General features: G+C 42.5%; 1 protein-coding gene across 1 annotated transcript in view; it reads right to left on the reverse strand.

Annotated features, from left to right (window-relative positions):
• The window catches only part of TRPC4 (transient receptor potential cation channel subfamily C member 4), a 557,235-nt gene that overhangs the window by 93,173 nt on the left and 436,148 nt on the right, over positions 1-27,914 (reverse strand). Inside the window, exon 4 of the mRNA XM_073662572.1 lies at positions 9,294-9,624. Within this exon, the coding sequence (XP_073518673.1) occupies positions 9,294-9,624 (331 nt within the window). The remainder of the gene's footprint in view (positions 1-9,293; positions 9,625-27,914) is intronic.

Below are 27,914 nucleotides of genomic sequence, written 5' to 3' on the forward strand. Positions count from 1 at the left end.
AGCATAGTGGATGGGATCTCTAGAAATCTCATGTCCACTACGCATGCATCAGAGGCTGTGAATCACCCATGGACACTGACATGCGGCACATCTTTCAGGACCGCAGCATGTCAAATTCTCTTGCGGAGTCGCTAGTCTCCACAACAGAAATTTGATAAATTTGAAATTTATGTATTGAAAGCGGTAAATCAGTATGGTTCAGTGAACACATGTGGATTTATCTGCATTCAATAGAACGCAACGTTTTGGACGCAGCTGGATCGTGGGCACAGAGCCTAAAAAAAAATGGTGTGGGCTCCCGCATCATTTTTATAACCAGCAGAGGGTCAGGTCACATGACCATCAGCTGATCGGTGACGTCAGCGCAGGTTCTGGCAGCTCGGTACACTGTGGGGAGCATCGCATCGCCGCCAGGGACCAGGAGGACACCGGGGGCTGCTGGACAGGTGACTATAGAGGTTTATTTTTTTATTTTTACTTTTTTTTTCTTTTTTTACTGCGGGCACGCGAGCTGGGCAGAGCAGACTACTGCTCCTCCCATCCATGCCGCTCTCGCTGTTATCAGCGCGAGCGAAGGTCGGATGAGAGGAGTTGTAGTCCTCCTCTCCCGACCCGGGTACCACCTGCAGCGCATTTCCAGCGCGAATTTGCACCCACTGAAACCCACCAAATCCGCAGGTATAGATATTATACCTGCGGGTTTGCTGCGATTCAATGCAAGTCAATGAGTGCGAATTTGTGGCATTTCCGTGGCGGGAAAACAGCCACGAAAAGGCATCAAAAACGCAACGTGTGAACTTAATGTTTCAGTATTAAGAATCATACAAATTAATTTGCCTCAAATCAAATTGTTTGGGACAATTTGGTAAAGCTGTCGTATTCAAATGTTAAAAAATCTTCTTCTCTCTTCTCAGAGGAAGACACCTGAACTCACTACTCTGCTCAAGAGCCAGCACACTCCTAAGATGGTGACCCCTTCAGCGGCAGAAATTATATTCCAAGAACAGATTCAATACACCTGAAAGCAGAAAAATAGTCTGAGGAAATGCAGGGTTTGAAAGTCATTTGCAAGCTATTGTTTGACATGAATGAACAAATACCCCCATAAAGTGATTTTTGCATAGTTGTATAACTTTCCATGGTAGATGAAATTGTATATAAAAAATAAAGTATAATTACTCTTTAATTGTAACTCCTTATTAGTCATAGCCTGCAATATTTAGGAAATTTATAACAAATTTGCTCATTTCTAGTGCATTAATAAAAATACAGCTAGAGTAAGGAGAAAGATCCAAAATGCTCATGCAATTTCTGGCTGTACTAAATATAACAGTTTGCCAATTGTAACTTGTATATTCTATCATCTTAAAAAAGCGTAAAAAAATGTTAAAGAATACGAAATGGGTTTTCTAAAATCAGAACAAAGGGAGAAAATATAAAAAAATGCAGGAGAATTATTACTCACCTGATAAATTTCCCACTGCAATCACTCCAATGGTCTCCGGAGACATTTGTTAATTTTTCTGCAGTGGTCTATCCACATGAACACTTCTGAGGCTAGTGATTGGCTGCAGTGGTCACATGAGTATATAGTATATCACCATTGCAGTAAAATTAACAAAGACCAGTGAGGAGCACCAGAGTATCTGCTGAAGTGTCATATAAAAATTCCTGCATAAATAATGTAAAAAACCTGTGAAAAAAAATTACTGTTATCATAGGTACATTTGAAAGATCCAAATCACCATCCAAATCAATGTTCACACATTTACACACATACTTGTCACTTATCAATGGGCTTGTGAGCATTGTTCTGGAAGGTCATCTGAATTGATGACAGCGGTTCGGTGATCACATGAAAATGAGGGATCACTGAACTGGAAGTACTATACTGCTGTGGAAAGCAAAGCAGACATCGGGCATCTATAATTTGGCACTGGTAACTTGCTAAAGAAATCAATCATTAATACTCTTATTCCCATATTTCCAATGTGCAAATGAGACTTTTATGTAACAGTTCTGGTAAGCCTATTTTGTGTATGTCTTAAAATTTTGGCTAGAACATGTTGCTTCAATGCCAACAGATGGTGTGCTACATTAATGATGCCACATGGCAGAAGAAACATGTAAAGCTATTCGATTTGGGAGAGAAATGTATGCATACATATCAGCTGTTGAAATATCATTGGCAATAGCAAAACAAATATGTAGAGCTTTAAAGGGATTGTCCACAAATTAAATTAATTAGGCTAATAGATGGAAATGTATATAAAAAAATAAAACATAACTACCCTGTTAAATCCCCTGCTGCTCTATTAGTCCCCACTGGTACCATTGTGCCATCTACCCATGTGACTGCTGGAGCATTAGTGATGGAGAGGTGGGGGTTTATATGAGTGAGCTGTGTTTGTTTGTTTGTATATATATATATATATATATATATATATATATACATATATATTGTACTGTATATATATATACAGTACAAACCAAAAGTTTGGACACGCCTTCTCATTTAAAGATTTTTCTGTATTTTCATGACTATGAAAATTGTACATTCACACTGAAGGCATCAAAACTATGAATTAACACATGTGGAATTATATACTTAACAAAAAAGTGTGAAACAACTGAAAATATGTTTTATATTCTAGGTTCTTCAAAGTAGCCACCTTTTGCTTTGATGACTGCTTTGCACACTCTTGGCATTCTCTTGATGAGCTTCAAGAGGTAGTCACCGGAAATGGTTTTCACTTCACAGGTGTGCCCTGTCAGGTTTAATAAGTGGGATTTCTTGCCTTATAAATGGGGTTGCGACCATCACTTATGTTGTGCAGAAGTCTGGTGAATACACAGCTGATAGTCCTACTGAATAGACTGTTAGAATTTGTATTATGGCAAGAAAAAAAGCAGCTACGTAAAGAAAAACGAGTGGCCATCATTACTTTAAGAAATGAAGGTCAGTCAGTGCGAAAAATTGGGAAAACTTTGAAAGTGTCCCCAAGTGACGTTGCAAAAACCATCAAGCGCTACAAAGAAACTGGCTCACACGAGGACCGCCCCAGGAAAGGAAGACCAAGAGTCACCTCTGCTTCTGAGAATAAGTTTATCCGAGTCACCAGCCTCAGAAATTGCAGGTTAACAGCAGCTCAGATTAGAGACCAGGTCAATGCCACACAGAGTTCTAGCAGCAGACACATCTCTTCAACAACTGTTAAGAGGAGACTTTGTGCAGCAGGCCTTCATGGCAAAATAGCTGCTAGGAAACCACTGCTAAGGACAGGCAACAAGCAGAAGAGGCTTGTTTGGGCTAAAGAACACAAGGAATGGACATTAGACCAGTGGAAATCTGTGCTTTGGTCTGATGAGTCCAAATTTGAGATCTTTTGTTCCAACCACCGTGTCTTTGTGTGACGCAGAAAAGGTGAACGGATGGACATGCCTGGTTCCCACCGTGAAGCATGGAGCAGGAGGTGTGATGGTGTGGGGGTGCTTTGCTGGTGACACTGTTGGGGATTTATTCAAAAATGAAGGCATACTGAACCAGCATGGCTACCACAGCATCTTGCAGCGGCATGCTATTCCATCCGGTTTGCGTTTAGTTGGACCATCATTTATTTTTCAACAGTACAATGACCCCAAACACACCTCCAGGCTGTGTAAGGGCTATTTGACCAAGAAGGAGAATGATGGGGTGCTACGCCAGATGACCTGGCCTCAACAGTCACCAGACCTGAACCCAATCAAGATGGTTTGGGGTGAGCTGGACCGCAGAGTGAAGGCAGAAGGGCCAACAAGTGCTAAGCATCTCTGGGAACTCTTTCAAGATTGTTGGAAAACCATTTCCGGTGACTACCTCTTTACCTATATCTTTAAATGAGAAGGTATGTTCAAACTTTTGGTCTGTACTGTATATATATATATATATATATATATATATATATACAGTTGTGCTCAAAAGTTTACATACCCTGACAGAATTTTGCTTTCTTGGCCTTGTTTCAGAGAATATGAATGATAACAACACTCATGGTTATCGGTTGGGTGAAGCCATTTTTTGTCAAACTACTGTGTTTTCTCTTTTTAAATCTTAATGACAACCAAAAACATCCAAATTACCCTGATCAAAAGTTCACATACCCCAGTTCTTAATACCGTGTATTGTCCCCTTTAACATCAATGACAGCTTGAAGTCTTTTCTGGTAGTTGTGGATGAGGTTCTTTATTTTCTCAGCTGGTAAAGCTGCCCATTATTCTTTGCAGAAAGCCTCCGGTTCCTGTAAATTCCTGGGCTGTCTAGCATGAACTGCGCGCTTGAGATCTCCCCAGAGTGGCTCAATGATATTGAGGTCAGGAGACTGAGATGGTCACTCCAGAGCCTTCACTTTGTTCTGTTGTAGCCAATGACAGGTCGACTTGGCCTTGTGTTTTTGATCATTGTCATGTTGGAGCGTCCCAGGACGTCCCATGAGCAGCTTCCGGGCTGATGAATGCAAATTTGCCTCCAGTATTTGCTGATAACGTACTGCATTCATCTTTCCTTCAACTTTTACCAAGTTTCCTGTGCCTTTGTAGTTCACACATCCCCAAAACATCAGTGATCCACCTCCGTGCTTTACTGTAGGAATGGTGTTCCTTTCATCATAGGCCTTGTTGACCTCTCTCCAAATGTAACATTTATGGTTGTGGCCAAAAAGTTCAATTTTGGCCTCATCACTCCAAATTACCTTGTTCCAGAAGTTTTGAGGCTTGTCTCTGTGCTGTTTGGCGTATTGTAGTTGAGATACTTTGTGGCATTTGCGCAGTAATAGCTGTCTTCTCGCGACTTGGCCATGCAGCCCATTTTTCTTCAAGTGCCTCCTTATTGTGCATCTTGAAATAGCCACACCGCTAGTTTTCGGAGAGTCCTGAATTTCAGCTGATGTTATTTGTGGGCTTTTCTTTGCATCCTCAAGAATTTTCCTGGCAGTTGTGGCCAAAATATTTGTTGATCTACGTGACCGTGGTTTGGTTTTTACAAAGCCCCTGACTTTCCATTTGTTAATCACAGTTTGAATGCTGCTCACTGGCATTATCAATTCCTTGGATATCTTTTTATTATCCCTTTCCTGTGTTATACAGTTCAACTACCTTTTCCCATAGATCCGCTGACAATTCTTATGCTCTCCCCATGACTCACAATCCAGAAATGTCAGTGGCTGGATGAAAGATGCAAGAGTCTATCTGGATCCCAGAAACTCACTCAATTTTTATGCACACACACTGATTACAAGCAAATAGGTCACTGATTACAAGCAAATAGGTCACAGGTGGGTATGTTACCTTTAGTAGCCATTCAAACCCATTTGCTTCAAATTCTGAGCATGTTCTGAGGCCAAAATCACCAGGGTATATGAATTTTTGATCAGAGTCATTTGGATGTCTTTGGTTGTCATTATAATTTAAAAAGAGAAAGCACAGTAGATTGACAATAAATTGCTTCACCCAACCAATAACCATGAGTGGAGAAAAATTTTTTTTGTTATCATTCATATTCTCTGAAACAAGTCCAAGAAAGCAAAAATTCTGCCGGGGTATGTAAACTTTTAAGCACAACTGTGTATATATATACACATATATATATATATATATATATATATATATATATATATACATATATATATATATTCACTGCTCAAAAAAATAAAGGGAACACTCAAATAACACATCCTAGATCTGAATGAATGAAATATTCTCATTGAATACTTTTTTCTGTACAAAGTTGCCAATCCTGGTCTTCTGTGGCAAATGCCAAGTGTCCTGCACGGTGTTTGGCTGTGAGCACAACCCCCATCTGTGGACGTTGGACCTTCATACCACCCTCATGGAGTCGGTTTCTGACCGTTTGTACAGACACATGCACATTTGTGGCATGCTTGAGGTTATTTTGCAGGGCTCTGGCAGTGCTCCTTCTGTTCCTCCTTGCACAAAGGCGGAGGTAGCGGTCCAGCTGCTGGGTTGTTGCCCTCCTACGGCCCCCTCCATGTCTCCTGGTGTACTGGCCTGTCTCTTGGCAGCGCCTCCAGCCTCTGGACACTACGCTGACAGACACAGCAAACCTTCTTGCCACAGCTCGTATTGATGTGCCATCCTGGATGAGCTGCACTACCTGAGCAACTTCTGTGGGTTGTAGAGTCCATCTCATTCTACCACGAGTGTGAAAGTACAACCAACATTCAAAAGTGACCAAAACATCAGCCAGAAAGCATTGGTACTGAGATGTGGTCTGTGGTCCCCACCTGCAGAACCACTCCTTTATTGAGGGTGTCTTGATAATTACCAATAATTTCCATCTATTGTCTATTCCATTTGCACAACAGCATGTGAAATTGATTGTCAATCAGTGTTGTTTCCTAAGTGGACAGTTTGATTTCACAAAAGTTTGATTTACTTGGAGTTATATTCTGTTGTTTAAGTGTTCCCTTTATTTTTTTGAGTAGTGTATATACTGTATATATATATATATATATATATATATACATATATATATATATATATATATATATAATGTACATCATAGACAACTCCACCATAACACCTTGCTGTTTCACGCTTGTAGCACCATAGTGACTGCTAATACTTCTTATTGGAATACTGTATTCCTGTCGCCACTAATAGTCTGCTATATGGCAGGTAATTAATAGGTATATTTTATGGCATACAAATGTGCTATTCCATAAATGTCCTCTAATTTTTCAGAGTTTCCAAAGAAATGAATAGAGAAAGCCCAATATACAGTCATTGCCGAAAATATTGGGACCCGTGAAATTGTTCCAGAAATTGATTTTTTTCCCAAAAGAATTATTGCAATTACACATGTTTTGTTATTCACGTTTATTTTCTATGCGTGCATTGGAACGCAAAAAAAACAGAGGGAAAAAAAGCAAATTGGACATAATATCACACAAAGCCGCAAACATGGGCCGGACAAAATTATTGGCACCCTCAACTTAATATTTGGTTGCACACCCTTTGGAATTTATAACTGTAATAAATCATTTCCTATATCCATCAACCATCTTCTTACTCCTCTCAACTGGAATTTTGTACCACTCTTCTTTAGCAAAACTGCTCTAGGTCTCTAATATTTGAAGGCTGCCTTTCCTAGATTGTCGGTAAACAACTTTGTTTCAAGCATGTGATGCTCATTCAACTCACCTGTGGCAAGTATCAGGTGTGGGCAATATGAAAATCACACCTGAAATTAGATAAAAAGGGGAGAAGTTGACTCAATCTGTGCATTTTGTGTCTGTGTGAGCCACACTAAGCATGGAGAACAGAAAGAGGAAAAGAGAACTGTCTGAGAACTTGAGAACCAAAATTTTTGAAAAATATCAACAATCTCAAGGTTACAAGTCCATCTTCACAGATCTTGATGTTCCTTTGTCTAAGGTGCGCAAAATAATCAAGAAGTTTCCAACCTATGGCACTGTAGCTAATCTCCCTGGATGTGGACGGCAGAAAAAAATTGATGAAAGGTTGCAACACAGAATAATCCAGATGGTGGATAAGCAACCCCTACCAAGTTGCAAAAAAATTCAAGCTGTCCTACAGGGTCAGGGTACAGCAGTCGGCGCAAACTATCCATTGACATTTGAATGAAATGAAATGCTATGGCGAGAGACCAAGGAGGACCCCACTTCTGACATAGAGATATAAAAAAGCTAGACTGCAGTTTTTGCCAAAATGTACATGAGAATGTGTAAGCCAAAATCCTTCTGGAAAATCGTCTGGTGGACAGATGAGACCAAGACAGTCAAATATGGTGGAGGTTTAAAGATGTTTTGGTGTTGTTTTGCTGCCTCTGGCACAGTGTGCCTTGACTGTGTGCAAGGCATAATAAAATCTAAAGATTATCAAAGGATTTTGGGTCGCAATGTGCCCAGTGTCAGAAAGCTGGGTTTGTGTCTAAAATCATGGGTCTTCCAGCAGGACAATAACCCCAAACATACTTCAAGAAGCACCCAGAAATGGATGGAAACAAAGTACTGGAGAGTTCTGAAGTGGCCAACACTGAGTCTGAATCTAAATCCCATTGAATACCTGTGGAAATCTTAACATTTCTGTTGGGAGAAGGCACCTGCAAATATGAGAGACCTGGAGCAGTTTGCAGAAGAAGAGTGGTCCAAAATTCCAGTTGAGAGGTGTAAGAAGCTTGATGATGGTTATAGGAAGCGATTGATTGCAGATATTTATTCCAAAGGATGTGCAACCAAATATTAAGTTGAGGGTGCCAACAATTTTGTCCTGCCCATTTTTGAGGTTTTGTGTGAAATTATGTCCAATTTGCCTTTTTTTTCTCTTTTTTTTGTGTTGTTCCAATACACACAAAGGAAACAAACATGTGCATAACAAAATATGTGTAATTGAAATAATTTTCTTGGAAAAATGCTTCATTTTCTGGAACAATTTCAAGGGTGCCAACACTTTCGGGCCATGACTGTATTTACATCCACCTCTCCAATTTCTGACAGCGACTGCCTGGACCCCATACTCAATATGGATGTGGATCTCAGTGGTGGGATTTTGCTAAACAATATCTAATCGAGTAGTGGCTCACTTTATAGTTTGCAGTTGCCAAAATAAAGTAAGGGTATATTCACATTTTGCATTTTTGCATCACTTTTTTACTGCACCAAAAACCAGAGTGGTGGCACTGGCAGGAAAGTACAATATGCACATTTTGTTGCATTTTTACGAGCATTTTGCGCACATTTTTTTGCAGTATTTTACTTGTGCTTTTCACTCAGTCATTTGAATGGGAGAAAAGTGCTGAAAAAAATGCGGAAAGAATTGACAATCTGGGTCCTGGCAAAAATGCAGCAGGGTTCAAAATATGCACAAAAAAACAGCGCGTCCTTGATATTTCATAAATCTCATTGATTATGCTGGTGCTGTAAAACACGGCATATTTTATTTTGCATATTTCAACAAATACGTTGTGTAAGAAATGCAGCAAAAAATGCCACATGTGAACATACCGTAAAGTGCAGTGTATTTTACCCTTAAAAAGATAAAAAATACATCTAAAACAATTCAGCAAAACTTAGAGTTTGAATAAGCCATTAAGTTTCTCACTTCTAGGCACCAGGATGATAAGTATAATACCACATCTAATAATTTCTGTGGTTGACAAACTGCCAGATCAGCATACAATATTTAACTTTTTTAAACTACTCTTAGATAATAAAAATATTTGACATGCTACTAAAATTCATGTAGGCATCATGTATTGCATTTAGTAATTCATTTACCCAAAACCCACGGTAATATCACCCATTCAATGGGCACAGGTGCAGGGCCTGGTTGGTTTATGTTGTATCCACTTTGAGAGGCTTGAAGTAAACAGAACAGGAAAGTCAAATGTGATGCGGTGTGGCAGATGAATTTGATGAATGGTTTCCTAATAAAAAGTCCGAGGTTGCTTTTTGGAGCTATCAAGTAGCACGCAGAGAAGATAGGGAAAAGTAGTCCTATTATCACACATGTCACCATCTTCACTGCCCAATGTCGTCTCCTCCAGCCTGGAAATTCATCATACCAGCGGGAAGCAAGCAGCTGCTGACAGTTAGGTTGAGCGACAAACTGAAAAACACAAAAGAGAAATAAAACAATTATTTACAGTATATAAATTAAACTGAATGATTTATATGGATTATCTGTGATTTTAAAATGTTCACTAAAATCTGGAATTGAGTAAAATAATAAAATAACCCTTACTTACCAACTGAATCTCCTGCAGCTTCACTACCATTGCTCCAGTGGTCTTTACCTGTCCATAATCCTTCATTCAAATGGCTGCTGTAGCTAATCACTGGTGTTAGAGTCACATGCAAATGTCAATGCTGGGGCCATTGATTGTCTACAGCGTTCATATGAAAGATGGAAATGAAATCATAGAAGGAGGACTAGCAGACACCACTAACGCAGTGATGCTGGACTTTTAACATACAACGGGCTGATTCATCAAAACTTGCATTTCCTATGCTAGTCTGGAAGAAAATCCTCCCAGCATATGATGCACCAAATTTATTATTAGGCACATGCCCTGTAATAAATGTGACATATCTTTTGGGCTGCTATTTCCTGGAGTAAATTTCTACTATAATTATGCCATTTTTTCATAGTGAATTTACAGAGCTGTTATATCGGTCACAACATAACACTAAACCCCACACTTTTTTGGGGATTTTACTAAACCTTTGCACAGCTAAGCATTTTGCAAAAGAATTACAACTTTTATGACAGTTTCATAGCATAAGGCTTAATTCACATGCAGTAATTTTGCAGTTTTTTTTTCTGCAGCCAAAACCTGCTCTGTTGCTAGTAAAATGAGAAGTTTTGCTGCTTTTTCTACATTTTTTTCTGATTTTTTTTGTTGTAGGTTACATTTGTAATTTGGCTACCGTAAATGTTTAATAAAGATAGTTTTATTCATCAAAAATGCAGCAAAAAATGCTGCAAAAATGTTGTAAAATATGTTGCATTTTTGCAGCATTTTTACACTTTCTACGGGTGAATAAATGCTCCAAAAATTCTGCAAAATTGCTGAAAGAATTGACATTTTTGCAGATTTAAAAAATTCTACAGTGCTGAAATTCAGTCAGAAAAAAAAGCCAAAAGCGTGCATGGGATTTCTGAAATCTCATAACTTGTGCTGGTTCTGTAAAATGCAGTTTCTTTTCTGCAAAATAAAAATGCAGGAAAAAAATGCTATGTGTGAACATAGCCTAACTATTTGATGAACTACTCCCCCTTTTTTTCTCCTCCTCTTAGTTTGGAAGTTAATACCATTGTATCCAATCTATGCAATATGTTGTCAGCGAAGCAGTCTGTATTCCCGAATGGATACACTGTAGCAAAAAAACAAAGAGATTTGCGCATGGAAAGCTAGACACAATTATTATGTACCAGTTAGTTCTCATTAAACAGAAGTTTTTTGCACCCATAATATTGTAAAGTGCCATCTGTCAGTTAATGTATGGAGGAACAGTGTCTCATAAAGTTCTTTCATTTCACTTAATCATGTGTTCCCTTATTATAAATACATTATGCAGCTCAGTAATTGTTCTTATAAATTGAGTCATAGACACGATAACAGCAATTTTATATGACAATGTCAAATTTAATTTGAAGCCTTTATCATTTATTTTACAGTTCTAAGTCTCCGTACACAGTGCTATTGTTCTCAAATTACATATGAAGTTCACAGAATCTCTTTCTGCTCTAAAGAGCTGTCTTTTCCAATTAATGTTCTCATAATTAGCTTAATGAAAAATAAGAATACTTTTTCATCTGTCTATTCTGACAGGTTCTATCCACCTACATACTTTTCTATGTCAATATTTGCCGCAAAGACAAAATCATCTGATGTTGGAGCTTTGAAGAATGGGAAGGAATTGCATGAATTTATTGTCCTTATGTAATTTTCTTTTAGGCCACGGACCCACTATCAGTATTCGGTCAGTATTTTTTCTCAGGAGTGGGAGACAAAACCAGGAGTGGGTGATATAAATGCAGAATTGGTGACTTGTTTCTATTATATCTTTTCTCTGATTGTTCCTCACCTGGTTTTGTCTCCCACTACTGACTGAATACTGACCACATACTGATAGTGGGGCCGTGGCCTTAGGAGTATGTGCATATTACGTCTTTTTCAAATGGGTTTGCTCCGAAGACCACGTGAAAAAGTGCCCAGAACATATATACTTCTATGTAAAAATGAATTGCTGCAAGTATGTTCAGAATTCTGAGTATCTATTAGTACCCGTGCACACAACTGACTTTCTTGTACGAGTTTTATCTGTGGTTTTCACGAATAGCACTTGTACCTATGACATTCTATGGGGCTGTGCACATGTCAGATTTTTTTCTTCCTACTGAGTGGTTCACAGAAAAGATTGGAGACATGTCCGATTTTGATCCAAGTGTTGGATCAAAATCGACAATGAAAGTCTATGAGTCCGAGTGATATCTAATTTTTATGGACTGATAGAATGGAGAAAGTGGAGAAACTTTTTTTTTCGAGAAAAACTGATGCCAGTTGGTTCAAACTGTGATTAAAGTCTGATCAGAATAATCAGACAGTTTTTCTTGGATGTGGAGAAATCGGTGGTATGAAGTTACCCTTAACGACCACCGTAACGCATTTTTACGGCGGCAGTTAAGGAGTACTGTATCAAAGTGTAATCAAAGAGAAATTACACATGTCCCACAGTAGGACTTAGTGAAAAAGTAAAAAAAAGTGAAATAAAATGTGTAAAAAAGTTAAAAAAGCATAAAAAAGCGCACACAAATCACTAAAATCCATTTTGTTCTAGAACAACCTGCTCTATAAAACTGTCACGTAATTTTCTCTGTTTGGCGAACACTGCAAAAAAAAATAAATAAAAAACACGCCAAAAATTACGATTTTTCATCATACTGATTCACAAAAAAGTGAATAAAAAGCGATCAAAAAATCTAAAAAAAATATAAATAAAAACGCCAAACTGCCTCGCAAAAAACAAGCCATAATATGGCTCATTTGGCAAAAAAAATAAAAAAGTTACAGCTCTCAGAATATGACGATGCAAAATCAAATTCTTTTTTGTAAAATACTGTTTTTAGTGTGTAAAAATAGCAAATCATAAAAAAATATATAAATCTGATATTGCTGTAATGGTACCGACCCAACAAACAAGTTGGTATTATCACATTTACCACATGGTGTACGGCATAAAAAATAAAAAAAATAACTGAATTGCTGTTTTTTTTCATTCTGTGTCTGAAAAATCTGAATAAAAAGCAAACAAAAGTTACTTTGTGCCCCAAAATGGTACCAAAAAAATCTGCAACTTATCCAGCAAAAAATAAGCCATCATACAGCTCTGTTCACCAAAAAATAAAAAAGTTACAGCTCTCAAAATATGGCGATGAAAATAACTACTTTTTATAAAAAAAAATCATTTTTACCATTTGATAGCAGCAAAACCTAAAAAAAACCCATATAAATCTGGTATTGCTGTAATCGCCTTATCACTTATACCGCACGGTGAATAGCGCAAAAATAAAAATAAGAACTATACTAGTACTGCTGTCTATTTCTTTATTCTACCTCCAAAAAAATCGGAATAAGGCTTGGCTCACATTTATCCTGCGCTCTCTGCTGAGCACTTAAGTTGGGATTTCCGTGTAAATTCACCAAAACCGCAATTCAGACAAGAAATCCAAATCGAGCCACTCACTTATGAGGCCGATGGAGTCCCTTTGGACTGGTCTCTGTTCCGGTGGCGTCCCATCATTTTAGGCTTTTTTTAGCACACAAGTGTGGATGACCACAAATCTGTTTGGGGCTAAAAAGATGGAGACCACCATAGCAGATGTCAAACAGACTCCAAAGTGTCTCCATCTGCCTCTTTGTGGTGGGTGGTTTCGTTGGGGGTTTCATTTTCTACAATGGGGTCACTTTTCGGGTTTTTCTGCTGTTCTGGCATCTTTGGAAATCCACAAATGTCACCCACAAACTATTCTACCAAAATCTATGCTGCAAAAGGGAAATAGCGCTCCTTCCTTCTCAGCCCTGACGTGTGGCCTAACAGTCATTTCTGATGATATAAGGGGCATTATCGCGTTTGGGAGAAATAGCATAACAAATAATTTCGCGTTCGAAAATTAAAACAGCGCTCCTTCCCTTCCAAGCTCTGAAGTGCACCCAAACAGTAGTTTTCCCCTACATATGGGGTATCAGCATCCTCAGGATAAATTGCACAACAAATTTTGTGATCCATATTCTCTCGTTACCCTTGTGAAAATAAAAAAAATTGGGTCTGAAGTAAACATTTTGTGAAAAAATTGTTCATTTTTTCTTCCACATTGCTTCAGTTCTTGTGAAGCACGTGAAGGGTTAACAAACTTCTTGAATGTGGTTTTGAGAATGGTGTTAGTTTTGAGTATTTTCTGCCATATAGACCTCACAAAGTCACTTCAAATGTGATGTGGTCCCTAAAAAATGGTTTTGTAAATTTTGTTGGAAAAATTAGAAACTGTTGGTCAACTTTTAACCCTTATAACTTCCTAACAAAAATAAAATTTGCTTCAAAAATTGTGCGGATGTAAAGTAGACATGTGGGAAATGTTATTTATTAACTCTTTTGTGTGACATCTTTCTGATTTAAGTGCATAAGAATTTAAAGTTTGAAAATTGCAAAGTTTTAAAAATTGTCGCCAAATTTCCACTTTTTTCACAAGTAAACAGAAGTCATATTGAATAAATTTTACCACTATCATGAAGTACTATATGTCATGAAAAAACAGTCTCAGAATCAGTGGGATCCATTGAAGTCTTCCAGAGTTATTACCTTATAAAGTGACAGTGGTCAGAATTGTAAAATTTGGCTTGGTCATTAAGTACATAATTGGCTCCATCCTTAAGTGGTTAAAAAAGGTTTACAAACACCACAATCAGTTAAAAGAAGTGAGCAGACCATTTTTCAGGTGTTTTCCACTCTGAATACACTATATACATTTTACAATGCAAGTCATAAGGAAAGCTCAAAAGACGCCACAAGCATTTCATCAGCATTTTTGCTTGAATAAACGCTTGTGGTTTTGTCATTGCTGAATGGAGTTAAAAAAAATTATCAGTAAATGCCAGTAAAAAATATGCTGTAAAAATGCTCAAAAAGACCCAGAGGTCAAAAACATTGAAAAAATGCTTAGGCAACAACAAAAAAACTGCTAGATGCCGAGGGGAAAAAAAATACTGTTATTTCCCAAAGCTTCTTCCTCTTGAAATATTCAGTGGCTTAGCCCATCTGAAAAAGACATTGAGTGCATATAGTGGTTTTTGATTTAGAAAATTCGTTTCAAATATCCTAAGGCCATGTACACACATCTTCAGTATTTGGTCAGTATTTTACATCAGTATTTGTAAGCCAAAACCAGCAGTGGGTGATAAATGCAGAAGTGGTGACGTGTTTCTATTATACTTTTCCTCTGACTGTTCCACTCCTTGTTTTGGGTTACAAATACTGAGGTTGAAAAAAATCTTATCAAATACTCAATGTGTGCATGTGGCCTTAATGTATGGCCATGAGGTTATGGCAAAATTGTGACTAACTATCTAGCAATCTACAACCCCTGGCAAAAATTATGGAATAAACGGGCTCAGAGGATGTTCATTCAGTTGTTTAATGTTATTGAAAAAAGGCAGATAACAGACATGGCACAAAACTAAAGTAATTTCAAATGGCAACTTTAGGGCTTTAAGAAACACTAAAAGAAATCAAGATTTAAAATGTGGTACTCAGTAAGGGTAATTTTTTTCAGACCAAGCAGAGGGAAAAAATTATGGAATCACTCAATTCTGAGGAAAAAATTATGGAATCATGAAAAACAAACACACAAAAGAACACTCCAATACATCACTAGTATTTTGTTGCACCACCTCTGGCTTTAATAACAGCTTGCAGTCTCTGAGGCATGGACTTAATGAGTGACAAACAGTACTCTTCATTAATCTGGCTCCAACTTTCTCTGATTGCTGTTGCCAGATCAGCTTTGCAGGTTGGAGCCCTGTCATGGACCATTTTGTTCAACTTCCACCAAAGATTTTCAATTGGATTGAGATCTGGACAATTTGCAGGCCATGACATTGACCTTATGTGTCTTCTTTCAAGGAATGTTTTCACAGTTTTTGCTCTATGGCTGGATGTATTATCATCTTGAAAAATGATGTCATCATCCCCAAACATCCTTTCAATTGATGGGATAAGAAAACTGTACAAAATATCAATGTAAACTTGGGCATTTATTGAAGATGTAATCTCTGCAGTGCCTTTACCTGACATGCAGCCCCATATCATCAATGACTGTGGAAATTTGCATGTTCTGTTTATGCAGTCATCTTTATAAATCTCATTGGAACGGCACCAAACAAAAGTTCCAGCATCATTACCTTGCCCAATGCAGATTCGCGATTCCTCACTGAATATGACTTTCATCCATTCATCCACAGTCCACGATTGCTTTTCCTTAGCCCATTGTAACCTTGTTTTTTTTCTGTTTAGGTGTTAATGATGCTTATGTTTAGCTTTTCTGTATGTAAATCCCATTTCCTTTAGGCGGTTTCTTACAGTTCGGTCACAGACATTAACTCCAGTTTCCTCCCATTCGTTCCTCATTTGTTTTGTTGTGCATTTCCTGTTTTGGAGACATATTGCTTTAAGTTTCCGGTCTTGACGCTTTGATGTCTTCCTTGTTCTACCAGTATGTTTGCCTTTAACAACCTTCCCATGTTGTTTGTATTTGGTCCAGATTTTAGACACAGCAGACTGTGAACAACCAACATCTTTTGCAACATTGCGTGATGATTTACCTTCTTTTAAGAGTTTAATAATCCTCTCCTTTATTTCAATTGACATCTCTTGTGTTGGAGCCATGATTCATGTCAGTCCACTTGGTGCAACAGCTCTCCAAGGTGTGATCACTCCTTTTTAGATGCAGACTAACGAGCAGATCTAATTTGATGCAGGTGTTAGTTTTGGAAATTAAAATTTACAGGGTGATTCCATAATTTTTTCCTCAGAATTGAGTGATTCCATAATTTTTTCCCTCTGCTTGGTCTGAAAAAAATTACCCTTACTGAGTACCACATTTTTAATCTTGATTTCTTTTAGTGATTCTTAAAGCCCTATGTAACGGGTCTGGGAGGCGGAACCTCTGAGCTACTATACAAGGGGGCGGCCCTTGTAAGGGAGCGGGTGGCAGTCTCTGGATGAACGGACAGGGAGATACGGCAAGTGATCAGGGCAGTCTCTGGGTAAAGGGTAGGTACGACCTGTGATGGCAGAGCCTCCGGGTAGGCTAGCAGGCAGATGGTAGATGTGTGCTCCCAGGTGAGCAAGCGAGAGTCTCTGGAATAGCAGGTGGTCACGGCACGTGACGGCGGAACCTCCGGGCTGGCAAGCAGGCAGGTAACGGAGAAGCGCTCCCAGGTGAGCGGACAAGAGTCTGAAGTAGCTGATGGTCACAGCACGTGACAACGGAGCCTCCGGGCAGGCAAGCAGGCAGGTAACGGAGAAGCGCTCCCAGGTGAGCGGGCAAGAGTCTGGAATAGCTGGTGGTCACAGCACGTGACAACGGAGCCTCCGGGCTGGCAAGCAGGCAGGTAACGGAGAAGCGCTCCCAGGTGAGCGGGCAAGCTGGTCCATAGACAGACTGACCGGAGTTGTAAGGCAGACCGTCGGACCTCAGGAAAGCAGGCAGGTAGCTGATGTGCGCTCCCAGGTGAGCGGGCAGGCTGGTCCTTTAGACAGACTGACAGGAGTAATAAGGCAGACCGTCGGACCTCAGACTGGCAGACAGGTAACAAGTATTCAGGCAGGAATCTGGCAGGAAACTGGCAGGAAACTGGCAGGAAACTGGCAGGAAACTGGCAGGAAACTGGCAGCGGGACCTGAGGGCTGAAGCACAGGTGAGACACAGGTGCAAACAACATTGCTCGGGCACCTCCATTTTGGAGGAGGTGCCTTATATATGATGAAGTCCTCCGGCCATTGGCCGGGGACTCCTTAGGACGGCGCGCGCGGCCCCTTTAAGAGGAGGGGAGCGCGCGCGCGCCCTAAGCACAGGGGCCGGGAAGGAGCGCGCGCTGAGAGCAGAGCGGGAGGAGGACGCCGGGAAGGAGCGCGCGCTGACAGCAGAGCGGGGAGAGGACGCCGGGCACGGAGCAGAGCGGTGAGGGGAGCAGCGTCCCTGCCTAGCAGAGGGCAGGGACGCCAGCGCTACAGTACCCCCCACTTTAGGCCCCCCCTTTTTTAGGCCAGACAGAAATTTAGCTAGGATGAGAGGGGCATGGATGTTCTCCCGGGGCTCCCACGTTCTCTCCTCAGGACCAAACCCCTTCCAATCTACCAGAAAAAAGGTCTTTCCTCTTACCCTTTTGGTGGCAAGAATGTTCTCTACCTCAAACTCGTCCTCAGCAGAAACCGGAGCAGGAGGCGTACCTGTAGACTTGGAAAAAGAGTTAAGTACCACAGGTTTGAGGAGAGATACATGGAAGGAGTTAGGGATCCGTAAGTTGGCCGGAAGTTTCAATTTATAGGCCACCGGGTTGATCTGACTGATGACCTCCAGTGGACCGATGAACCGAGGCCCTAACTTATAGGAAGGGATCTTGAGCCGGACATATTTGGACGAGAGCCAGACTTTATCCCCAGGACGGAATTGAGGAGGGTCCAGACGTTTTTTGTCAGCGTGTCTTTTCATACGCTCGGAAGACTGAAGGAGTGCGGATCGGGTACTCTCCCAAATGGAGGAAAATTTGCTAACGAGAGATTCCGCAGCCGGGTTGTCCACCGAGGTGGAGACAGGAAAAGGAATCCGAGGATGCTGACCAAAGACTACAAAAAACGGGGATTTGGAGGAGGATTCGCTCTCGTGATTATTGTAAGAGAACTCGGCCCATGGTAGGAGATCCACCCAGTCAGAATGGTGGGCATTAACGAAGTGCCGGAGGTAACTGGTCAGGTTCTGATTGATCCGCTCCACTTGACCATTGGACTGTGGGTGGTAAGCGGAAGAGAAGTCCAGGGTGACGTCTAGTAGTTTACAAGTGGCTCTCCAGAAGCGTGAGGTGAACTGTACCCCACGATCCGACACGATGTGGAGGGGCAGGCCATGAAGACGGAAGATGTGACGAATAAAGTCTCTAGCTAGCTCGGGTGCAGACGGGAGGCCTGGCAGGGGAACGAAATGAGCCATCTTGGAGAAGCGGTCAGCGACCACCCAAATGACCGTACAACCGGCAGAGAGTGGGAGGTCAGTTATGAAGTCCATTGCAATATGCTGCCAGGGGGCAGCAGGTACTGGGAGCGGAAGGAGGCGACCGGCTGGCAGATGTCTCGGAACCTTGTTGCGGGCGCAGTACACACAGGCAGAAACAAAGTCTATTACATCCTTGTGCAGGGTAGGCCACCAGTAGTGCCGGGAAATAAGCTGGAGGGTCTTCTTCTGACCAGCGTGGCCAGCCAGTTTAGACGAGTGACCCCAGTGAAGGATCTTCTCCCGATCAGGTACTGATACGAACGTCTTTCCGGGAGGGAGACGATTTAGACTCACGGGAGCCACCTGCATTACTCTGGCGGGATCGATGATGTGTTTCGGATCTTCCTCGAGATCAGATACCAGAAAGGATCGAGACAAGGCGTCCGCCTTGACGTTTTTGTCAGCCGGGCGAAAATGAAGGACAAAATCAAAACGAGCAAAAAACAAGGACCACCGGGCTTGGCGCGGGTTAAGTCTCTGGGCATGCTGGAGGTAAGCCAAGTTCTTGTGGTCAGTGTAAATTATTACCGGGTGAAGAGCCCCCTCAAGCAGGTAACGCCACTCCTCCAATGCCAGTTTGATGGCCAATAACTCTCGATCTCCTATGGAATAATTGCGCTCAGAGGAGGAGAAGAGTTTAGAGAAGAAGCCGCAAGTTACCATCCTCCCGGAAGAAGATTTTTGAGTAACTACCGCTCCAGCTCCAGAGGAGGAGGCGTCCACTTCCAGGAAGAACTGCTTGTTGCCGTCCGGGCGATGCAGCACCGGGGCGGAAGAGAAGGCCTGTTTTAAGGAAAGAAAGGCTTCTTCTGCTTCGGGCGGCCACTCTTTGGGATTAGTACCCTTACGGGTGAGCGCGGAAATTGGGGCAGTCCGGGAAGAGAAGTGTGGTATGAAGAGGCGGTAGTAGTTGGCGAAGCCCAGGAACCGCTGAATGGCCTTCAGCCCCTCCGGTCGAGGCCATTTCTCGATGGCAGACAGTTTCTCTGGATCCATTCGTAGGCCGGTCTGAGAAATAATGTAGCCCAAAAACGGAAGCGAGGTCTGCTCAAAGAGGCACTTCTCGTATTTAGCGAAGAGGTGATTCTGCCTGAGCCTGAGCAGGACCTGACGAACGTCCCTCCGGTGAGTCTGGAGATCCGGAGAGAAGACCAAGATGTCGTCCAGGTACACCACTACGCAGGAGTAGAGAAGGTCCCGGAAGATGTCATTGACCAACTCTTGAAAGACGGCAGGAGCGTTACAGAGACCAAAGGGCATTACCAGGTATTCATAGTGGCCGTCCCGGGTGTTGAATGCCGTCTTCCATTCATCCCCTTGACGGATACGAACCAGGTTGTACGCCCCACGGAGGTCTAGTTTGGTGAAGATTCTAGCCCCCCTCAGACGATCAAATAATTCTGGAATGAGCGGAAGGGGATACTTATTCTTCACCGTGATCTGGTTTAGGCCTCTATAGTCTATACAGGGACGGAGAGAGCCGTCCTTCTTTTTGACGAAAAAGAAGCCTGCTCCCGCCGGGGAGGTAGATTTCCGGATGAATCCCCTGGCCAGATTCTCCTCAATATATTCGGACATCGACCGGGTCTCAGCAGCGGATAAAGGATAAATACGCCCACGGGGAGGAGTAGTACCGGGTAACAGGTCGATGGGACAGTCGTATGGTCTATGAGGGGGTAATGTCTCTGCCTCCTTTTTATTAAAGACATCAGCATAAGACCAATAAGGAATTGGAAGTCCAGGTAGATTAGCTGGGGTAGGAGAGGGACGGACGGGATGGACGGGAACCAGGCAGGTCTTATGACAGTCTTGTCCCCAGCGAAGGACTTCTCCGGTTTGCCAGTCAAGCACGGGTGCATGTCTCTGGAGCCAAGGCAGACCTAGCAAGAGGGCGTGAGAGAGTCCAGGCAGAACATGAAAGGAGATACTCTCAGAATGCAGCATTCCCACCTGCAGAGTAATGGATTCGGTGATGAGTTGGATGGGGCGTGGTAAGAGACCCCCATCCACGGCAGCCACAGACAAGGGTACAGCCAGAGGTTTGGTGGGGATGCGGTATTTCTCTACCAGGGACTGTGAAATAAGATTCCCGGCTGCTCCAGAGTCCAGTTGGGCTAGTTCGAAATAACGGTTCTCCCCGTAGACGATTGAAACGGACAACAGCAGGGATGGAGAGGATTTATTCTTGTCTAGGTGGACCTCTCTGAGCGAACCTAGACACAGGCGTTTCCCGACCTCTCCGGGCAGGCACGGATCCGGTGCTCCTTACTGCCACAGTAGAAGCAGGTCCCCTCGGCACGGCGTAAGTCCTGATGGGTCTTGACCATCTTGGTCTGGTCGACCTGCATAGGCTCAGGAGGGTGTACCTGGTTAGAGACAGAAGGAGTGACGGGTTTCTGAAAAGTAGGAGCTAGACGTGGCAACCTCCTCTCACGGGTGACCTCTCTGGCACGCTCCTGGAACCGTAGGTCAATCCGGGTGGCAAGAGTTATTAAGTCATCGAGAGTGGTAGGAATGTCCCGACCGGCAAGTTCATCTTTAATACGGCCGGACAGACCCTCCCAGAAGACGGAAACCAGAGCGTCGTTATCCCAGGCCAGCTCCGAGGCAAGGGTACGGAACCGTATGGCATATTGGCCCACGGTGAGACTTCCCTGACGGAGGCGTAGCAACGATGATGCAGATGAGGTCTTCCGTCCGGGTTGGTCGAAGACTTTCCGGACAGCCGTGAGAAAAGCAGGCAAGTTGGACACCAGGGGGTCTCCTCTCTCCCATAGAGGATTTAGCCAGGCCAGGGCCTCCCCGGTGAGATGGGACATGATGAAGGCAATTTTGGCCCGGTCGGAGTTAAACTGGTAGGACAAAAGTTCGAAATGCAGGGTGCACTGATTTAAGAAGCCCCGAGCCTGGACGGAGTCGCCTCCGAAGCGAGGAGGTGCAGAAAGCCGGGGTCCGGGGTAGGATACCATGGTATTAGTGGGCAGCGGAGCTGCCGGATTGCAAGATATGGCACTGGCGGAGGTTGTTGGTGGATCAGACAGAGTGTTCAGGCGAGTATTAACATTCCGCAGGTGACCCAGGATGGACTCCTGTTGGGACCTCTGACGGGACAGTTCAAGACAGAGGTCCGAGAGCGAGGGAGCTTGGGTGCCACCGGGTTCCATGGCCCGAGCAAACTGTAACGGGTCTGTGAGGCGGAACCTCTGAGCTACTATACAAGGGGGCGGCCCTTGTAAGGGAGCGGGTGGCAGTCTCTGGATGAACGGACAGGGAGATACGGCAAGTGATCAGGGCAGTCTCTGGGTAAAGGGTAGGTACGACCTGTGATGGCAGAGCCTCCGGGTAGGCTAGCAGGCAGATGGTAGATGTGTGCTCCCAGGTGAGCAAGCGAGAGTCTCTGGAATAGCAGGTGGTCACGGCACGTGACGGCGGAACCTCCGGGCTGGCAAGCAGGCAGGTAACGGAGAAGCGCTCCCAGGTGAGCGGACAAGAGTCTGAAGTAGCTGATGGTCACAGCACGTGACAACGGAGCCTCCGGGCAGGCAAGCAGGCAGGTAACGGAGAAGCGCTCCCAGGTGAGCGGGCAAGAGTCTGGAATAGCTGGTGGTCACAGCACGTGACAACGGAGCCTCCGGGCTGGCAAGCAGGCAGGTAACGGAGAAGCGCTCCCAGGTGAGCGGGCAAGCTGGTCCATAGACAGACTGACCGGAGTTGTAAGGCAGACCGTCGGACCTCAGGAAAGCAGGCAGGTAGCTGATGTGCGCTCCCAGGTGAGCGGGCAGGCTGGTCCTTTAGACAGACTGACAGGAGTAGTAAGGCAGACCGTCGGACCTCAGACTGGCAGACAGGTAACAAGTATTCAGGCAGGAATCTGGCAGGAAACTGGCAGGAAACTGGCAGGAAACTGGCAGGAAACTGGCAGGAAACTGGCAGCGGGACCTGAGGGCTGAAGCACAGGTGAGACACAGGTGCAAACAACATTGCTCGGGCACCTCCATTTTGGAGGAGGTGCCTTATATATGATGAAGTCCTCCGGCCATTGGCCGGGGACTCCTTAGGACGGCGCGCGCGGCCCCTTTAAGAGGAGGCAAGCGCGCGCGCGCCCTAAGCACAGGGGCCGGGAAGGAGCGCGCGCTGAGAGCAGAGCGGGAGGAGGACGCCGGGAAGGAGCGCGCGCTGACAGCAGAGCGGGGAGAGGATGCCGGGCACGGAGCAGAGCGGTGAGGGGAGCAGCGTCCCTGCCTAGCAGAGGGCAGGGACGCCAGCGCTACACCCTAAAGTTGCCATTTGAAATGACTTCAGTTTTGTGCCATGTCTGTGATCTGCTTTTTTCAACAACATTAAACAACTGAATGAACATCCTCCGAGCCCGGTTATTCCATAATTTTTGCCAGGGGTTGTAAAAACACTGCTCATTAGGGTCACTCAGACATCAGTGAAACTCTGTCAGAGCACGCACCACAATCCACAGACTGACCATGGGTCTCCTAACTCAAACTCCGCAGCCACATATGTGTATATGAGGTTACTGAATTCAGGTTAGCAGACCCGCGGACAGTCCACAGATTGCAGTTTGTGCTCAGATCAAGTTTTATTGACATCTGAATGAGCCCTTAGAATGTGTGAAGTGAACCCTGCCTTGCAGTAATTTATCAAATAAAATTACTAATCATTCATATTCAGTGTGAACGCACCCTTTATGCATCCTGTATTAGAGATGAGCAGATCAAGGAAGAGAGAATCGAATTTCCTGAAATTTGCAATTTCACAGAAGCACAAACACTCTGTGATTCGATTTTCAAGGATTGTAAAAAATAAAATGCCATTTCAAACACTCCTGAAAACTCAGTGAGCATGTTAATGTCATCAGGTGCGGCTGCCTGGGCTTCCCCATAATGCACTGTAGCTATCAGTTCACATGGCCTAGCCCAGCTATTCAGGGAGGTCATCACAGCCAGTTTAAAAGATAGGGGCCAGTCAAGGAGAGCCATTTTATGGTTGTACTGTGCAGATATAGGAGCTCAAAACATATGGAATAGGGATAATAAAAAGCCTAATACGACTGGTGTACTACTTCACTGCTAATGAAATTAAAATGGGAGTGATAGCCTTAGTCTGTGAATACTAGTCCAACGATTCCAGTGATTTATAAGGAATTGCTGTACATGTTGTTGTAGATCGGCTCACACGGCTGCACATAGAGGTAGACACAGGAACACTGTCTCTTTAAATCTTCCAGTGGTTTATTAAAAGTACTGTATAAACCACGGAAAGGTTAGCAAAACAATCAGGGCCTTCCCAGCCTAACAGGAAAAAAAAACATAACGTATGGCACAGTTCTTGTTGCTACAGGTAACCGCCCGCTTCAGTAACAAACACAGGGTTTAGCTTTCACCTCCAGGCCCACCCCTACACACTGCTCTAGAAAGCTGTATATTTATCCTCTAGACTCCTCCCACTCTGCAGCTGTTCAATCATCCTAACACTAAACATGGCTGATTAACCCCTCTCACTAGTTTATGTGCTGGATCATTTTTTCACATAGATAAAGCAAGGAGGGTCAGTATTAAACCCCTTGTCATTGCTAATTACACAAAACCAAGTTATGAATTTAATTTTCTGAAATTTTTCTTTAAAAATGTAAATCTCCATAATTGTGAAACATAAGCAAAACTGATAATGTACCAAAGTGTGTGTGTTGGTTAAAATGATCTGTTTAGCTCACTTTATTGTTCTAATTATCGAATATTAGATGAATACACATGCCATGAATACAGCGGCCATTTGCAAGGACTTACTTTTGAGATGGGATTTTTATCTAGATTTTCTGGTCCCATCCTATTTTGTAAAGGCAGGTGTATGTGTTTTTTCTTTTTCTCACCTTTAATATAAAAAGTCTCATTTCATTTTTTAACACCCGTTTAAATTGTCTATGTTAGAAACCCATATACCCCATGACCATATTGCCCTCGGTTGCCGCATGGTGGTTTTCGGACATAAATCTACATATGACAACTTCGCAACCTTCGCTGCTTTTGGATGTAAAACTACATCTAGCAACTTCGCAACCTAGCATTTTCAGTTTCTCTAAATTACATTTCAGTTTGGTTAAAGGGGAGGATCGTCAATATTTTTACAAAATGAAAAGTAAAAAAAAATAATAAAAGAAAAGGTTTTGAAACAGTATAACTAGTCACATTTAAAATTTGTTCGTGCCACAATAATATCGCTGGCTGTTGATGCATGTTATTTTTCGCACATTTACCTATATAGAAATTTCTTTATTTGTGGTTAAAGCAAAAATATCTCCACCACCGAAAATTGACAGAAAAGTTAAAAAAAAACAGTTGTTCACATTTTACTTTTTGTGTACCTATATCAGTATTCCATTTTGGCAAAGGTACAACACATACCAATACTTTTGTCTGTTGCAGTAAAGTGGTCCTACCTACTTGCATTAGTTTTTATGTGGTAAAACTTATGAATAATTTATTACAGTAAATCGAACATTTAAAGAAGCATTCCCATCAAAATTTTGATCCTCTTAATATATTGCAGTCATCATATTAAAGTGGCTTGCGAAAGCATTCACCCCATTTGACTTTTTACCTGTTTTGTTATATAACATTATATAGTTTGCGGTAAGACATGTGTGAGACTTCCCAAATGTATGGAGGAAGGTGCTGTGGTCAGATGATACCAAAATTAAACTTTTTGGCAACCAGGGTAAATGCTATGTCAAACCAATACAGCTTATTACCTCAAGAATACCATTCCCACAGTGAAACATGGTGGTGGCAGCATCATGCTGTGGAATTGTTTTTGGGCAGCAGGACAGGGAAAATGGTTGACGTCGAGGGGAAGATGGATGGTGCGAAATACAGGGATATTCTTGAGCAAAACCTGTTTCTGTCTGTCAGTGATTTGAGACTGAGACAGAGGCTCACCTTCCAACAAAACAATGACCCAAAGCATACTGCTAAAGCAGCACTCAAGTCTTTTAAAGGGAAATGTGTAAATGTTTTGGAGTGGCCTAGTCAAAACCCAGACCTTAAGCCAATTTAACATCTGTGGTCAGACTTGAAGATTGCTGTTCATCAGAGGAAACCATCTAACCTGAAAAAGCTGGAGTAGTTTTGCCTTCAGGAACAGACAAAAATCCCAGTGGCAAGATGTGGAAAGCTTAGAGATTTATCCAAAGTGACTTCCAGCTGTAATTTCCGCAAAAGGAGGCTGTACAAAGTAATGACTTTAGGGAGTGCTTGGTTATGCACACTGACGTTTTCAGTTATTTTTTCCTATTTGTTTTTTGCTTCACAATAAAAAGAAAACAAAATGTTTACAGTTGTAGGCTTGTTCTTTACATGAACTGATGCAAAACATCAAAAAAAAACCTGTGAAAATCCAGGTTGTGGGGTAGCAAAACATGAAAAATGCTAAGGGGGTGAATACTTTAACAAGCCATTGTATATGGCACTGTGTACTTACTAACACACACTACATAGGAGACTAAGGAACATACTACACCAGAAGATCTACTTCAGGTTTATTTATTGGAAGAGATAAACATTCAGTCTTTGTTTTTCAGATAACATGGGGCCAGAGGAGATGGACACAATTTTAATGCCAAGCTGTGTTGCGTGTATACATTTTTAGACCAAACGTACAATGAACTCATCTTCTTTCTAATTTTAAAATTACATTTTTAGTGACTGCAGCTATGGTGAATTTTCCCAGTAGCAATCGGATAAGGATTGTGACAACAAGAAAAATTGTATATAATTATCAATCCAAAATTCTTTGAATTCCTAAAGTGAAATTTTCTTTAAAAAATATACATTTGTTCTAAAATTGTTAAGGATTTTTTAGGACTGGGGAAATTGGCCTATTACTAGAGAATACTCTATGCTCCCCAATGTTAACAGCATGTATGACCAGATGGAGAAAGGGGAAAAAAAATTAAAATTATCAAACCAAAATTATTTCTCTTCAATGACTGCAATTTTCAAATAACCAAAGTAGAAACAGCACCAATTATAATACATATGATATGATGGGCCAGATGGTTTATCTGCCAGTGCAACAAACTAATGCACATCTGCAGAGTAGTGTTGAGCCACCCCCGTAGTGTTCGAGTTCGGTTCGGTTCGTCGAACACCCGTGTGTTCGCCGAACTGTTCGTCGAACTGTTCGTCGAACACCTTCGAACACTGTTAAAACCAATGGCAGACAAACAAAAACACATAGAAACACATAGAAAACACCTTCAAAGGTGTCCAAAAGCTGACAAACTGCTCAGAAGACACAACTAACACATGGAAAAGTGACAAGTACATATAGTCATGCGAAAAGAAAAGAGGTGGAGGAGTAAAAGGAGGGGGAGACACAGATATAGGCATGTCATGCCCTTCTAAAATCCAAAAAGTGAGAAGCCGACACGTTCAGTCCGCTCCTGCCCGTGCCACCTCCGTGTCGCCGGGTTTGTGCCAGAGCCGCGGTGAACCCTGACGGCCAGCCCCCTTCTCCCAATACTGGTGCCTGTCCGCTGGTGGGTCGAGCGAGCCCCCCTGTGGTGGAGGCAGCTCTAAGCTTTTTAATTTAAATTGTCTCTCTAATTTGAATAAATACACTTTAAATCCATTTACAAGGATCTATTGGAGGGCAAGTCTTATGCCAGCAGCCGCGTAATTCCAGCTCCAGTAGCGTCCACTAAAGCTGCTGCAGTTAAAAAGCTTTTATAAGGATCGAGCTCGGCTGTCCACCGCAAGGCATTCTACTGCCAGTCCGAGCCCCTATGCCTTGAGGTGCCTCCTGATGCTCTTCACTGAGTATCCCGTGGTCCCGAAGCATTTCCTTTGAAAAAATGAAGTGTCCAAACTACAGGTGGTGTAGCTTGCTTAACAGCCGGGATAATCCGCTGACTAGCAGACCCTGCTACTAGGCACAAAGTATTTCCTGGGCTAGATGCAGTTAAAAATTTGTAATTAGATACTCTCGTTGGATGCTGAGAAAGCATTCCATAGAGTCTCCTGGCACGCCATATATGATTCTCTTAAAAAGCTTGGGGT

Source organism: Phyllobates terribilis, unplaced genomic scaffold (genome assembly GCF_046119375.1).
Source record: "Phyllobates terribilis strain yellow unplaced genomic scaffold, ASM4611937v1 Scaffold_2__4_contigs__length_985480577, whole genome shotgun sequence".
NCBI classification, from domain to species: Eukaryota; Metazoa; Chordata; class Amphibia; order Anura; family Dendrobatidae; genus Phyllobates; species Phyllobates terribilis.